The 14,909-nt window shown below is 47.5% G+C and overlaps 1 protein-coding gene across 4 annotated transcripts in view; it reads left to right on the top strand.

The window, feature by feature from the left end:
* The window catches only part of LOC309383802 (major histocompatibility complex class I-related gene protein-like), a 62,678-nt gene that overhangs the window by 26,761 nt on the left and 21,008 nt on the right, over nucleotides 1–14,909 (top strand). The window contains exons 1-2 of one of the 4 annotated variants that reach the window (XM_081936723.1): nucleotides 11,036–11,129; nucleotides 11,570–11,768. The exons of the other annotated variants lie outside the window; for them this stretch is intronic. Coding sequence (XP_081792849.1) covers nucleotides 11,717–11,768 — 52 coding nt within the window. The 5' untranslated portion in view covers nucleotides 11,036–11,129; nucleotides 11,570–11,716. Of the gene's footprint in view, nucleotides 1–11,035; nucleotides 11,130–11,569; nucleotides 11,769–14,909 lie in introns of those variants that run through there. 4 annotated transcript variants of the gene reach the window in all.

Raw genomic sequence — 14,909 nt, 5'->3', positions numbered from 1 at the left:
GGTCTGATGTTAACCTTGGAAGTTAATCTATGCTGACCTGGGTGCTGATTGCTGGTGGAGAGGTGCTGGAGTCTTTTTGTCCTCTTGGGCTGTGTCAAGCATCAAAGGACATTCAAACTGCTTTCATTTTCACTGTTTACCAGCTTGGGGGGGGGGGGGGAGAAGGGAGGGGATAGGTTATATAACAAGAATAACAAAAGGTCTCAAGGGAACCAATGTAATTTGAGCCGGTGTTTACCCAGTATTTCCACAACAAAACCTTGACCTTAATTGGACTATGTGACTGTTGGAAGAAGTGCCCATCTGGGTCCAGTTCCAAGTGGAAAGAAAGACACTGGAAACATAAGAGACTGCTTGGAAATATGGTTTAAGGGTGGACAGGACCACATGGTTTGAGATCCTGGGCAAAAAAAAGCACATGGAGTGAAGAGAGAGAGAGATTTATACACTTTCTGGGTCCCTGCCTTAGAGTTTCCTGTTCCTGTACAAGACATGTATCCCATTGGTTAAGGGGTGGGTTCCTACCGGCACTGGTACCGGTTTGCTTCACGCGTTGCTCGCGCATGCACAGTTCACTGTAAATTGTTCTGGGCGAAGACCATGAAAAGCTAATAAAAAACATGCCCGCAACGGCAATGGAGACCAGGGAACCAGTTTGGGAGCATGGCCAGCTTGGGTCACTGCCGATTCTGCGACCCAGGCCAAATTAACACTACCGGTTCACCCGAACCGGTGCCAACCAGTAGAAATCCATTTCTGCATTGGCTGTCAGACTCCTAGGGGGCGGGGGGGGGGGGTCTTAGCTAACTTTGTAGGCCAGGGGTGTCCAAACCTGGGAACTTTAAGACTTGTGGACTTCAACTCCCAGAATTCCCCAGCCAGCATGGTGGCGCAGCAATTTCCACGACACCTAGACGAATCCGACTATCTAGACCCACGCCAGTCCGGCTTCCGACCCGGGCACAGCACTGAGACAGCCTTGGTCGCGTTGGTTGATGATCTCTGGAGGGCCAGAGATAGGGGTTGTTCCTCTATCCTGGTCCTATTAGACCTCTCGGCGGCTTTTGATACCATCGACCATGGTATCCTATTGCGCCGGTTGGAGGGGATGGGAGTCGGAGGCACCGTTTTGCGGTGGTTCGGCTCCTACCTCTCCGACCGGAAGCAATGTGTGTTGACAGGGGGGCAGAGGTCGTCCCTGAGGCCACTCACTTGTGGGGTGCCACAGGGGTCGGTCCTCTCGCCTCTCCTGTTCAACGCATATGTGAAGCCGCTGGGCGAGATCATCCGTGGTTTTGGGGTTGAGTACCATCTTTACGCTGATGATACTCAGCTGTATATTTCAACCCCAAACCACCCCAACAAGGCTGTCGAAGTGATGTCCCGGTGTTTGGAAGCCGTCAGGGTCTGGATGGGGGACAAAGGACTCAAACTCAACCCCTCCAAGACTGAGTGGCTGTGGGTACCGGCGCCTCGGTTCAGCCAGCTGATCCCATCGCTGGCCATAGGGGGCGAACAGCTGTCCCCTGTGGAGCGGGCGCGCAATTTGGGCGTCCTCCTTGATGCCCGGCTGTCAATGGAGGAACATGTGGCAGCCGTGGCAAGGGGGGCGTTCCACCAGGTTCTCCTGGTGCGCCAATTGCGCCCCCTACTGGACCGGAGTGCCCTGCGCACGGTCACTCATGCGCTGGTGACGTCTCGCCTGACTACTGCAATGCTCTCTACATGGGGCTTCCCTTGGGACGCATCCGGAGACTGCAGCTAGTTCAGAACGCAGCCGCGCGGGTTATTATGGGAAGTACTCGTTACTCCCACGTAACACCTCTCCTGCACGAGCTGCACTGGCTACCTGTGGCCTTTCGGGTGCGTTTCAAGGTACTGATTACCATCTTTAAAGCGCTCCATGGCATAGGACCTAGGTATCTGCAGGATCGCATCCTACCACACACGTCCCTGCAACCTATCCGCTCACACAGAGAGGGGCTCCTCCTGGTGCCGTCTGCTGGACAATGCCAGCGGGCGACACCTAGGAGTAGATCCTTCTCTGTGATGGGCCCAACCCTCTGGAATGACCTCCCCCCAGACATTCGAACTACCACCGACCTCCGTTCCTTCCGGCAAAAGTTAAAGACTCACCTATTTCAATCAGCTGGCCTGGCACTTTCTTAGTTTTACCTCCCGGGGATTCATTCATTTTAATTGGGTTTGGGGTTTTAATAAGCTTTTAATGTACTATATTTATTATTCCATATACAGTCTTGCAACCTCCTCCACCTACGTATTTAATTATTTAACTGTTTTATGTATGTATTTTATAACGCATTTTAGTGACTGTACACCGCCCCGAGTCCCTTTCGGGAGAAGGGGCGGTCTATAAATACGAATAATAAATAAAAATAAATAAAGTCTTAAAGTTCCCAAGTTTGGACACCCCTGTTGTAGGCTGTCTGTGTCCCAGGCTTGGTTGAGCCTTGCTGGGTGATGTAATTTTCCCGGGTGCCATGGGTTGAGGGCTAATCCTATCATGTGGTGAGGGCCATGTCTTAATCCCATCACCCTGGAGCTGGAGGGGGGGCAGGGACCTGCAGAGAGTTGCTTTGTCTTTAAAAACATGTTTCTCCTTTTCTCATCCAGGGAAATATAATATTCTGCCTTTATAATATTTCCTAGAACAGTGATAGCGAAGCTGTGGCACGCGTGCCACAGGTGGCACGCGGAGCCATTTGTCAGGACACGCAAGGCGCTGCCCTGTCAGCTGGCCAGCGCGCATGCGCTCACTGGCCAGCTGAGTTCACCCTTTTTTAAAGCCATTTTTCACCCTCCCCAGGCTCCAGAGGCTTTATAGGAGCCTAGGGAGGGCGAAAACAGCCTCCCCCCCCCCCCCCCGGACACCCTCCAGAGGCGTCAGGGAAGCCTCGGGACAGTCCCTGAAGCCTTCGGAGCGCTTAAAACGACCCTCTGAGCAAACCGGAAGTCGGTTTGCTTGGAGGATCGTTTTGAGCGCTCCGAAGGCTTCAGGGACTGTCCGGAGGCTTCCCTGATGCCTCCGGTGGGCGTTGGGGAGGGGGCGGGAATGGCTGTTTTCGCCCTCCCCACGCTCCTATAAAGCCTCTGGAGCCTGGGGAGGGCGAAAAAAGCATGTAAAAATGGGAGTTGTCGCGCCTGTAGTGCGCACATGTGCACTGGGGGTCGCGCATTTCATTATGGGTGTGGCACGCCCGCACACGACCCCCCTGCGCTCCCCCCACTTATGGCACGTGAGCCAAAAAAGGTTCGCCATCGCTGTCCTAGAAAGTTTCATTCTTCTAGGAGGGGTAGGGGGTGCTAACTTCCTACATGACCTACACTAATGGGGGATTTTAATGAATCATTAATTAAACTTTAGTGATACTGAATTGCCTGGAAACTCCCTAGAGCTGATTTCACTTTCATCCTGGGCTGAAATGATATAAATAAAAATTTGCATTAAGAGATTGGCTTATCTCAACAATGCTTGCTAAGTTGAGTTCATCAGTCAGCACCTCTTTTCTTTTTTAAAATAATTTTTATTGAATGTTTTAATCTTTAAAAACAGAAAAAAACACCAGAGGAACAAACAAGAAACAAAACATACATAACAATATGAAGTAATTATAGAGCCTTCTGTATCAGCTTTCCTGTTCTGCTTTTTTAATTCTCCATTCTGCATTGCCTTCCTATTGCTTTAACCTTGTCCTATAATATAGCAATAGTAGTGTTAACACTTATAATAATATTGATTATTTATATCACCGTGTATTTGCATTCTCTATTTTCTATTTTGGCTTCTGTGTTCTAGCCACTTATTAATTTTATTCCGTATTTTGTAAAAATCCGATTCTTCTTTTTCTTTTAGTTCTATTGTTACTTTGTCCATCTCTGCACATTGAAGTACTTTTCTAATTATTGTTTCATTTGTGGGTGTATTGATTTTTTTCCAGTTTTGTGCGAAAGCAATCCAGGCTGCAGTGAGTATGTGTATGATTACGTATTGAGATTGTTTTCAATTTTCTGGTCTAATAGTCCCAATAAGAATGCTTCTGGTTACAGTTCTATTTTTCGCTCTGTAATTTCTTCCAACCATTTCTGAATTTTGCACCAGTATTTCCTTGTGATGGGGCACGTCCACCACATGTGATAGAATGTTCCAGGCTTGTGGCTACATCTCCAACGTTTGGGGGATAAATTTGGGTACATTTTGGCCAATCGCGCTGGAGGCACCTCTTTTCTATTCTTTGCATCATCTGTAGATGTTGTTCAAATCTTATGTGTCTATTGATGGCTGATTTGTCAGAGACTGCCAAGCTTCTAGAAATTCCCTGGCATTTTTGGACTTGATTTAGGATGGTCACATTTTCCTAATTGAAACTATGGTTATATCTGTCCTATTTGTTGTGAAATTAAAGAATTTTCCTTGTGTCTTCTGATTGCCAGCTGGTATTCATGGAAGAGATTGGACAGCCATTTTTCGGGGCTTTTCTAGGGTTTCCTGCTAGAGCAGGGGGTTGGGTTAGAAGACCTCCAAAGTCCCTTCCAACTCTGACTTTCTATATTCTCTGTCTGTCTGTCTGCCCATCCGTCCGTCTGTCTGATATATGATAATTGTAGGGGATGCACAGCAACATTTAGAGAAACAAATACAAAGGAAAAACAATCAGACTAAAACTAGCCCTGCAAAAGTCAAAAATCACATGTCAAAATAATTGTTATGCCCCTTTTACAAAAGGACCTGGCTACCTAGCAGCACACAGATTCTCTTCATCCACCTCAAAAAGCTAAGGAAGGTGTCAGGATGGGAGGCCAACAGGAGAAATCGGAATGCAGTCTAAACTGAGAAATATTTAAACACTTAGAAGAAGGGAACCCAATTCTGTATGCTGCCAATGAAACTCCCTGAGTTATCAGAAACTCCATGAGTTATCAGAAATTGAGTAAGCATGATTCAGAGGAAAGGCTTAAGATTCCAAAACTTTTGCTTTCTCTTTCTTTTCTTATTCATCTTTTGCATATTTATCTCTCTTTCATCTCTCCCCTTCCTTCCCTGTCTCTTTCTCTTTCCCTCATCTATCTATCTATCTATCTATCTATCTATCTATCTATCTATCTATCTATCTATCTATCATCTATCTATCTATCTATCTATCTATCTATCTATCTATCTACCTACCTACCTACCTACCTACCTATCTACCTACTTACCTACCTACCATCACTCTCTCTCTCTCCTATCTATGTCTATCTATATCGATCGATCGATCCACAGTAGCTGTCTAAATATCATCTATAAAAACCATGAAACAAGTTTTTTTTTTTTGCTTTTTATAAGCTTTTCTGATATTTCAAAACTCTGGGTGGAATTGGGCATTTCTCTCCTTCTGCTTGAATATTTGCATTTTATTCTTTTATCTCAAAGGGTTCCTATCATTTATCCTTTTTTTCTTTAAAGTGTTTCCTGCTTTGAGCAGGGGTTTGGACCAGACGACCTCCAAGATCCTTTCCAATCCTGTCGTTCTGTATTCTCTTATCAGGCATGAAATCCTCTTATCTTCGCTACCAGTTCGGAACAACACCTGGACATAAGTCACTTTTTTTCAGTGATGGTGTAACTTCAAACAATCACTAAGTGAACTGTTATAGGTCGAGGACTACATTCTATTCTATTCTATTCTATTCTATTCTATTCTATTCTATTCTATTCTATAAAGATCATAATTAATAAATATTTCCTGACAGTGAGAGCAATTAATCAGTGGAACGACTTGCCTCCAGCAGTTGTGAAGGCTCCAACACTGGACGTTTTTAAGAGGTTGGACAACAATTTGTCTGAAATGGTATAGAAGAGTGATGGCTAACCTTCTTGTCGCCTTGTGTGGAAAGCGCGCACACATAATGTAATGTGCATGCAAACTACCCCACATGCGTGCACAACTCCCCCACGTGCAACCCCCCTGTGCATACACCTTTCCCCCCTTGTCCATTTTTGGCTTCCAAGTTGGTGCAGGAGGCTTTCCAGGCCCAAAATGGAGTGTGGGGTGACACAATCCAATGCAAGCACTGCCCCACCGCCCCCGTGCATGCATACTTGTGCCCCCCGCATGTGGCCCACCCCCTGTGCATATGCAACGGAGACCCGAAGACCAGCTGGCCGGTGGGAGGCGCATGCGCAGTGGAGCTGGGCTGGGGTGACGGCTGGCATGCCCGCAGAACAGGCTCTGCATGCCACCTGCAGCACATGTGCCATAGGTTCACATCACGTGTGTAGACTTTCCTGCCCGAGCAGGGGGTTGGACTAGAAGACATCCAAGGTCCCTTCCAAGGCTGTTATTGTGTATGTCTGCATATTATTGGTATAAGTGCAAAAGGGGAAGCAAAAGTGAAAAGTACACAAAATGGGCCAAAGCAGAACTGCAAGTAACCTCAGAGAAAATCCCTGGAAGGGGGGGAAGGGGAAGAGAAGGGTTGAGGACAATGACCCCCTTCACACATCCAGACAAGGATGGACTGTAACAAAAAGCTGTCAACACCTAGAGCAGGGGTGTCAAACTGGTGGCCCGCGGGCTGGATGCATTCCGTGCCGCACCCACCCCAGGTCCGGGAAAGGGGAAAACATTACGGCAACGTGACGCCACGAGTTTGACCCCCGTGACCTAGAGAATGAACACAGATAATAAAACTCAATTATTCTGAGGCTCAAAAACCACAGGCAACTCCTGCAGTGCCAGTAATGATGGTGGAAACGTGGTCCCCAAGAAATCATTGACAAGCAGAATGGAACAGAACAGAATAGAACAACAGAGTTGGAAGGGACCTTGGAGATCTTCTAGTCCAACCCCTTGTTCAAGCAGGAAAGCCTATACCCATGGTGGCGATACCCATCTTTTGCATTCCTGTGCGTGCATGCGTGCTAGTCGGCTGACCTTCATGCATGTGGCAGAGCCAAAATCCGGAAGAGCATTGTAGTCTGCAATTTTTCTCTGGAAATCTATTCCTACTGCCACATGTAAGATGCAGATTGCCGCTGTCTGCAAGGCATATAAATCTTTCCATCCCCCACTATCCTGTCGTAGTTGAAGAATCTTCTTAGATGAGAAGCAAAACATCTTCAAAGCAAAACAAGAAAGTCCAGTTGCCTCCTGAAAAAAGCACCTTTGGGACATCCATCACCTGGAGGACTGAGAATCTCTACAGACTTCTGGAGGCGACTTCTGTTCCTCTGATTAATTGTTCTCACCGTCAGGAAATTTCTCCTTAGTTCTAGGTTGCTTCTCTCCTTGATTAGTTTCCACCCGTTGCTTCTTGTCCTGCCCTCAGGTGCTTTGGAAGATAGCTTGGCTCCCTCTTCTTTGTGGCAGCTCCTGAGATATATCGGAAGACTGCTATCATGTCTCCCCTGTTGGTCTCAGGAATCCATCACAGCAGGTGGTGTCCAAAATGTCTGTCTGCCTTATGCAGAGTTTATTTGGCTTTTATACAGTTTCAACAAACAAAGCAAAAGCAGGGTAGCAACAGCATCTTATTGGTACATTCTCCTTGTCGATCTCTAAGACCATCCCAGCCAGGGTAGAATCTCACATGGTATTGCCTGGTTCTGCTAATGAGATGAGCTCATAGACAGTTCAGGTAATTGGTTACTAGGAAATGGCAGTTTGCTGCGCATATCTGTACATAACCTTTGTATAACATCTACACTCCCCTAGTCCTTCTTTTCATTAAACTAGACTAGTTTCTACAAACGTTCTTCGTATGTTTTAGCCTCCAGTTCCCTAATCATCTTTGTTGTTCTTCTCTGCACTCTTTCTAGAGTGTCAGCATTTTTTTTTTTTTGCATTGTTGTGACCAAAACTGGATGCCGTATTCCAAGTGTGGCTTTACCAAGGCGTTACAAAGTGGCATTAACACTTCATGTGATCTTTAATCCATCTCTCTATGAACGCAGCCTAGGACTGTGTTGGCTTTTTTGGCACATTGCACATTGCTGGATCTCAATGTAACAGAATGATATGCACTAAATATTGAGTAAAAAGGGTTGGGAGGAAATTTGCTGAGAAATAGAAAAATGAAACAGAGAGCAACACCCTGGGGAGTAAATGAAAGGAGAGAGAATCTGAAAAAAAACCCACTGACTCATTGACAAGGTACCTGACTAAGACAGTTATGTTTCCTTAAAAAGATCCCTTGCAAGCCACCTCGCGCTATGTGTTCAGATCCTCTGTTTCCTCAATGGATGTTGGCCTTCCATTGGAAATACAAATGAGATGACCACCTGCGCTCTTAACTCTTTGGCTACCCTACCTAGTTGGTCATAGACTTTGTCCCAACCGGAAAGATGGAAAAGGGGTAATAATTGGTGGGCTTGATCATTTTGGGGTGCCTCTCTGTCACACCATTCTTTAACCTTTGCACCTGGAAGAGAATACACATCCCTTAATGATTTGGGGAAATCTGAATATTTCGTCTCACTGGTACATGTGGCCAAGTCTTTTCTTCAGGTCTCTGCATGTTTCCTTCCAGGGGGTGGGTATGAAATCTGTTTTTTTTTTAAATTCTTAGCATCCTTGCCCTTCTTTACTGTTTCATCTTCCTTGGGATGCTCTGATTGGGTAGAAACCTTTGAATTACTGCCCTGTTAGAGCAGTAAATGGTTTGCCTTTTCCCCCTCTCCTGCGGTCAAGTCCATGCATCGGTGACTCAGCTCAGCAGATCTTCCTTCTCAATCTTGTTAGCTTCTGCTAATGTCATCAGTGACTCATCCATCCTTCCTCCAGTGATCTGCCCATCTTTTTTTCACCCTCTGCAATTGTTCTGCTCCTTAATAGGAGAGTTGGAAGGGACCTTGATGGTCTTTGAGGGCTGGATCAGCATTGTAGTTCTCCTCCGGGGGCCAGTGAGGGGCGGAGACGGCAGGGGATGGATGCCTCTTGCTGGCCAAAACGGGGCACAATAGGGTCTACGCATGACCCCCCCTGTGCCTCATTTTCACCCTCAATGACCTCCTGCAGCAGTCTGGGTTTCAGGTTTGTCTGGGGCCATTTTCCGGGCCATTTTCAGCTAGCAGAGTGCTGCAGGAGGCTATGGAGGGTGAAAATGAGGCACGGGAAGGCGCATGCTGCTCATTTTAGCCACCAGAGCAGGGGTGAAACCTACTGGTTCAGACCGGTTCAGGAGAACTGGTAGCGGACATTGGGCCTGAGTCACTGAACCAGTAGGGACCGCTGGCTGCCCATGCTCCAAAACCGGTCTCTCAGTCGCCGCTCGTTCGCCCCACCCTGCCCAGTCTCTGCTTTCCACTGTCCCAGCTTGCCTCCCCTACTCCCTTCCCTGCGGCCCGCAGCCCTGCCATGCTTGCCTGCCTTCCACGCGGCCTTCCCGGTGTCCCCATGGTCAGCTTGTGAAGGAAGGCAAGCATGCCGGGGCCGGCCGGCTGCATGGAAGGGAGCTAGCAGCCTACTTCCTTCCTTGCATCTCTGCCATGCTTGCCTGCCTTCCATACGGCCTTCCTGGTGCCCCACATGCCTACTTGCCTTCCGAGGTCGGCATTCAGCCCAGCCTGACCATTGGACGGCCCTTGGTGGCGATGCAGCCGCTGTTCTGGGGCTGAGAGGGGCAGTGGCGGTGGTGGTGGTGCTCCGGGACGGCAGGCACCAGGCAGATATCCTGGGGTTGCTGCGCATGTACATCCGCTGGATGCAAGGAGGAGAGCTCCATTTCTCCTGCGCTGCGCAGGAGAGCTGGAGCTCTCCTCCCTGCATCCAGCGACGGGTGCTCTCTTCTCCCATGCTGCACAGCCAGCGACTCACGTCACTGTGCAGTGGCGGCAGTGGGAGGAGGAGTTGCTGTCCCCACTGCTATCATCCCGGCCCAGTAGGGTATTTTGCTGGCACATACACGTCAAAGAGATGAGAGCAAGAAAGGGGGAGAACAAGAGAGAAAGATAGAGAAGTGAGAAAATGATGGAGAGAGAGAATGAGAGAGAGGGAAAAGAGAGGCAAACAGAGAGAGAGAGAAGGAGAGAGAGAGAGAGAAGTGAAAGAACTGGAGGGAGAGAATGAGAGAAAGGGAAAAGAGAGGGAAACAAATCAGAGAGAGAGAGAATTAGAGGGAGAGAAATGAAAGAGCTGGAAGGAGAGAATGAGAGAGAGGGAAAAGAGAGGGAAACAAAGCAAGAGAAGGGGAGACAAAGGAAGTGAAAGTAAGAAAAGAAGAGAAAGAAAGAAAAAAAGAAAGAAAAAGAAAGAGAACTTTGAGCCCAAAATTTTGGTTGCTAAGCAAGAACGTTGTTAAGTGAGTTTCACCATCTGAGGAATTCTGGGAGTTGAAGTCCACAAGTCTTAAAGTTGCCAAGGTTAGAGACCCCCTGATCTAGAATACAGTCATTGACTGACAGCCGTTCATTTAATGACGGTTCAAAGTTACAACAGCATTGAAAAAAGTGACTCATGACCCCTTTTTGCGGCATCCCCATGGTCATGTGATCAAAATTCAGATGCATGGCAACTGATTCCTCTTTATGACGGTTGCAGGGTCTCGGTGTCAGCCCATCCCCCTTTGCGACCTTCTGACAAGCCAAGTCAATGGGGAAGCCAGATTCACTTCAACAACCAGGTTACTAACTTATCCCCTGCAGGTGATTCACTTTTAACAACCGAGGCAAGAAAAGTAAAATGAGGCAAAACTCATTTAAACAAATTGTCTCACTTAACAACAGACCTTTGGGGCTTTCCCCTGTTGGAAGAAAGGTCCATCTGGGTTCAGTTCCAAGTGGGAAGACAGAAGCTGGAACCCCGGAGGCTGCTTGGAAAGATGGTTTTTAATGCTGGAGAGGAGCACATGGTTTGAGGTGGGAGGGGGGGAGGAGGGAAGAGATGCTGAGAGTGCCCTGGTTTTACGCGCTCTCTGGGCTTTTGAATTTGAGCTTACATTCTGATTGGTTGTCAGACTCCCCTGGGGCCATGCAGTGGCGGGATTCAAAACTTTTTACTACAGTTCTGTGGGCGTGGCTTGGTGAGCATGGCAGGGGAAGGATACTGTAAAATCTCCATTCCCTCCCCATCAACTGGGAGGGGTGTGTGGGTGGGGAAACAGAGAATAGATGGTGACGGGACCTGTCAGAGGTATTTTACCAGTTCTCCCAGCTACTCAAAATTTCCACTCCAGAACCTGCTGAACACCTCCTCTGATGCAGGGGCAAGTCTGTATGCTGTCCTTTGTCCCAGGCTTGGCTGAGTCTTCCTGGGTGATGGACTCTTCCCAGGTGCCACGTGGTGAGATGGGTAGAGGGCTAATCCTATCTAAGGGCCATGTCTTAATCCCATCACCCTGGAGCTGAAGGGGAGGGCAGGGAGCTGCTGTCTTTAAAAACACGCGTCTCCTTTTCCCATCCAGGGAAGCATAATATATTCTGCCTTTTTAAATATTTCCCAGAATATTTCATTCTTCTAGAAGGGGGGGGGTGTTGTGTGTGCTAACGTCCTACATCCCTTCCCTGCGTTTTTCTTTTTCTTTAGCAGGTGTTCTTCTCACTTGGGTTTCGCTTCCATTTCTACCACTCAAGCGCTTCTAGGAAACGAAATCCCTGACCCACATAATAGTCGGGGCGGAGCAACTTTTGAAACGTCCGTGTTTTCCTGGCCACCAGCCTCTCCTCTCTATCTACGCGGAGCCTTCCGAGCCCGAGGAGAAATCCGCGCGTGGGAACGCGATGGAGTTTGTCCGGACGCTCTTGACCTTCCTCCTGCTGGGGGCGCCCTCCGGTAAGTGCTTTCTGGGGTGCGCGGGGTTTTTGCAGACCGTGTTTTTGCTGGCCGGAATTTATTCAGGAAATCTTCCGCCTCCCTCCCCCGTTATTGAGCGACCGTGTGAATGCAGGCAAAGAACCCGTAGAGAAACTCTGCTTGGATAGCTTCCTTAAAGGAGAATCGCGCGTGGTTGTCTTCCTTGGATTCGAGCCTGCTGTTCTTATATATCCCATTATCCCCAGCGCTGGGTCCTGGAATATACCCTTTATTTGCCTCGTAAGATGTTGATCAGCTTCGCTTATTCCAGATCCGCCTGGCTCCTATTCCGGCACCGCCTGTTATAATAATAAATACATCCAGGACGAAGTTGGAGCAGCTGGTTTTTTAGCAACGACCGCGCATTTGTGTGCTTAGCTAGGCGAGGCTCTGTGGGGGAAGGGAGTGAGGAGAAAGGGAAACCCTGTCCAGGTCCAGGGTAAAAATCTCTTGGTTTCCGATGATTTCTCAGGCACTTCCCTATGGTTTTCCATGGTTTTATTCAGAGACAATTTTTTTTTGCTTTCCTAATTTAACTTCTGAGAAAGCCACGGTGATCTAGTTCAAGGATCTCCAAATTTAGCAACTTTTAAGTCTAGCAAATTTAGCAATTTAACAACTTTGAAGATTTATGGGCTTTAACTCCCCGAATTCTTAAGCCAGCCTGAGAGTTGAAGTCCACAAGTCTTAAAGGGTTATCAAGTTTGGAGACAGAAGCCCCGTGGTTAAGGCACCAGGCTAGTGGAAAGCTTTTCCCTCAATAGAAGTGGGAAGGCTTCGGCAGGTTCCACCGAGAGGATTATTAAGTGCTGGAACAAGACTAATACGGCCCCCCAAAATGCAATGAGCCCGCTCTGCATATGTGCCCCGCCTCCTGTGTTTGCACGCATAACACACACACACACACACACGGGGGGGGGCACTGCTTTGCCAAAAATCCATGAGCTCACTGTTTCAACCCCTGTGTCAATATCTGCAGTTATTAAGAGAATCACATGGTCGTTAAGTGAATCCCCCTTTCCCCCTTCATGGGCACCCTTTGAGCTCCAGGGGCCCTGGAACAATGTACCGGCTGCACCCCCCCTCTCCTCAGGCCTGATCTACAGACATGAGCTGCTTCCCCATTTTTTTATGGGCTGTCCCCAGGAAGATTAAGACCACTTCAAGGGGTTCACCAGGAAAGCAACCCTGAGGACCCAGAAAAACCTCCAACGACCCTCTAAAACAGTGTTTCTCAACCTTGGCGACTTTAAGTCCTGTGGACTTCAACTCCCAGAATCCCCCAACCGGCTGGGGAATTCTGGGAGTTGAAGTCCACAGTCGCCAAGGTTGAGAAACACTGCTCTAAAAGGATGCAAACGTCCAGCTGTTTGCATGGAATATCAATCCTTCCATTCCCCACCATCCTGTCGGAGCTGAAGAAGCTTCTTGGATGAGAAGCGAAACGTCTTCAAAAGAAAAAAAACAAGAAAGTCCAGTTGCCTCCTGAAAAATTTGCTCCTGTGGGACAGGAAAGCTACACTTAATAAGGGGAAGGCTTTTAGGATTTGTAACATTCCCAACGTTATCTGACTCTCTGCCTACTCATCTAATGGGACTTTTCACGCTTGGTACACATATATGGAAGCCCATTCCCTACGGAGGACATATATGGAGTCCTCCCTACCAGCCTGGTCAGACAGAAGAAACTGCTTGGATTAAGCAGCAAACATTTGTAATCAAGGGGAAAAGGAAAGTTGAGTCAGTTTCCACAACTCAACTTCCTGACGGCTTTGGCTGGATGACTAAGAATCTTCACCAACATATATTATGAAACTGTTGTAACTGAATAACAGAGTTCGAAGGGACCTTGGAGGTCTTCTAGTCCAACCTCCCGCTCAGGCAGGAGACCTTATACCGCTTCAGACAATTTCTGTCCAATCTCTTCTTAAATGCCTCAAGAGTGATGAGGCGCCCTCAAGCTGTTAATTGTCCTCCCTGTCAGGAAATTTCTCCTTAGTTCCAGGTTGCTTCTCTCCTTGATTAGTGTCCATCCGTTGCTTCTTGTCCTGCCTTCGGTTGCTGCTGGATTGCTTCAAGGCTAATTTATTGGTTGGTTGATTTTGCGTGATCAAATTTGTGGCTGACTCTTAGCAACCACATCTCCATGACAACCAAGACTGACATATGGAATGTAGCCTCTAGCCTGGAGATTTCCAATTAGAACTAGTAAAAGGTGTGTCCCTGCTTGAACATTTCACGATCTATCAAGGTTGACTTGAACCTTAAGAGCCATGGTGTGCAGTACTGCAGGCTACTTCTCCTGATCATTGGCTGCCAGCAGTTTTGGCAGTTCGAATCTCACCAGGCTCAAGGTTGACTCAGCCTTCCATCCTTCCGAGGTCGATAAAATGAGACCACAGATGGTTGCTGTGTTCTCATTTTATGCTGGCTCTGTTAGCCGTTTAGAGAGGGCTGTAAAAGCACTATGAAGTGGTATATAAGTCTAAGTGCTATTGCTATCCTATTCAGGTTGAAAATCTCTTTCAAGCTAAGCTCAGCTCCTGGTAACATTATGGACTCATCGGGGGGGGGGGGGGGGGGGGGAGTGATCTACTTTTAAAGTGAGATTACCGTATTTTTCAGATTATAAGACGCACTGGAGTATAAGACGCACCAAGGTTTTGAATAGGCAAATTTTTAAAAAAAAGTTTTTGCCCTCGCAAACCTCCCCAAAACAGCCAATTTTTCATGAAAACGGGCCTGTTTTTTGTCAATAAAAAGGCATGGATAGCCTTTAGGAGGCTTGTAGAGTGCTCCTAGGGGCTGGGGGGGGGGAACAAAATTGCCCCATTTCTGCCCTCCTCAGCCCCCAGGAGCATTCTGAAAGCTTTATAGAGGCTATGCAAGGCCATTTTGGTGAAGGAGGTGGGTTTCGGGAGGCCCAAAATGCTGTATTCAGTGTATAAGACGCACCCAGAATTTCAGCCACTTTTTTGAGGGAAAATGGTGCGTCTTATACTCCGAAAAATACGGTATATACTTTCAGAGTATTTTCATGGAATTATTTATTTGATTTACTGCCTTTTTCATTGCATTTTAAGTTCTTTTAATAATAAGCAAATCATAGCCACAGGGGCA

This window comes from Natrix helvetica, assembly GCF_964273705.1.
Source record: "Natrix helvetica genome assembly, chromosome: 1".
NCBI lineage: Eukaryota > Metazoa > Chordata > Lepidosauria > Squamata > Natricidae > Natrix > Natrix helvetica.
Note: the sequence above shows the minus strand (reverse complement) of the source record. Positions and strands in the feature narration are given on the sequence as shown.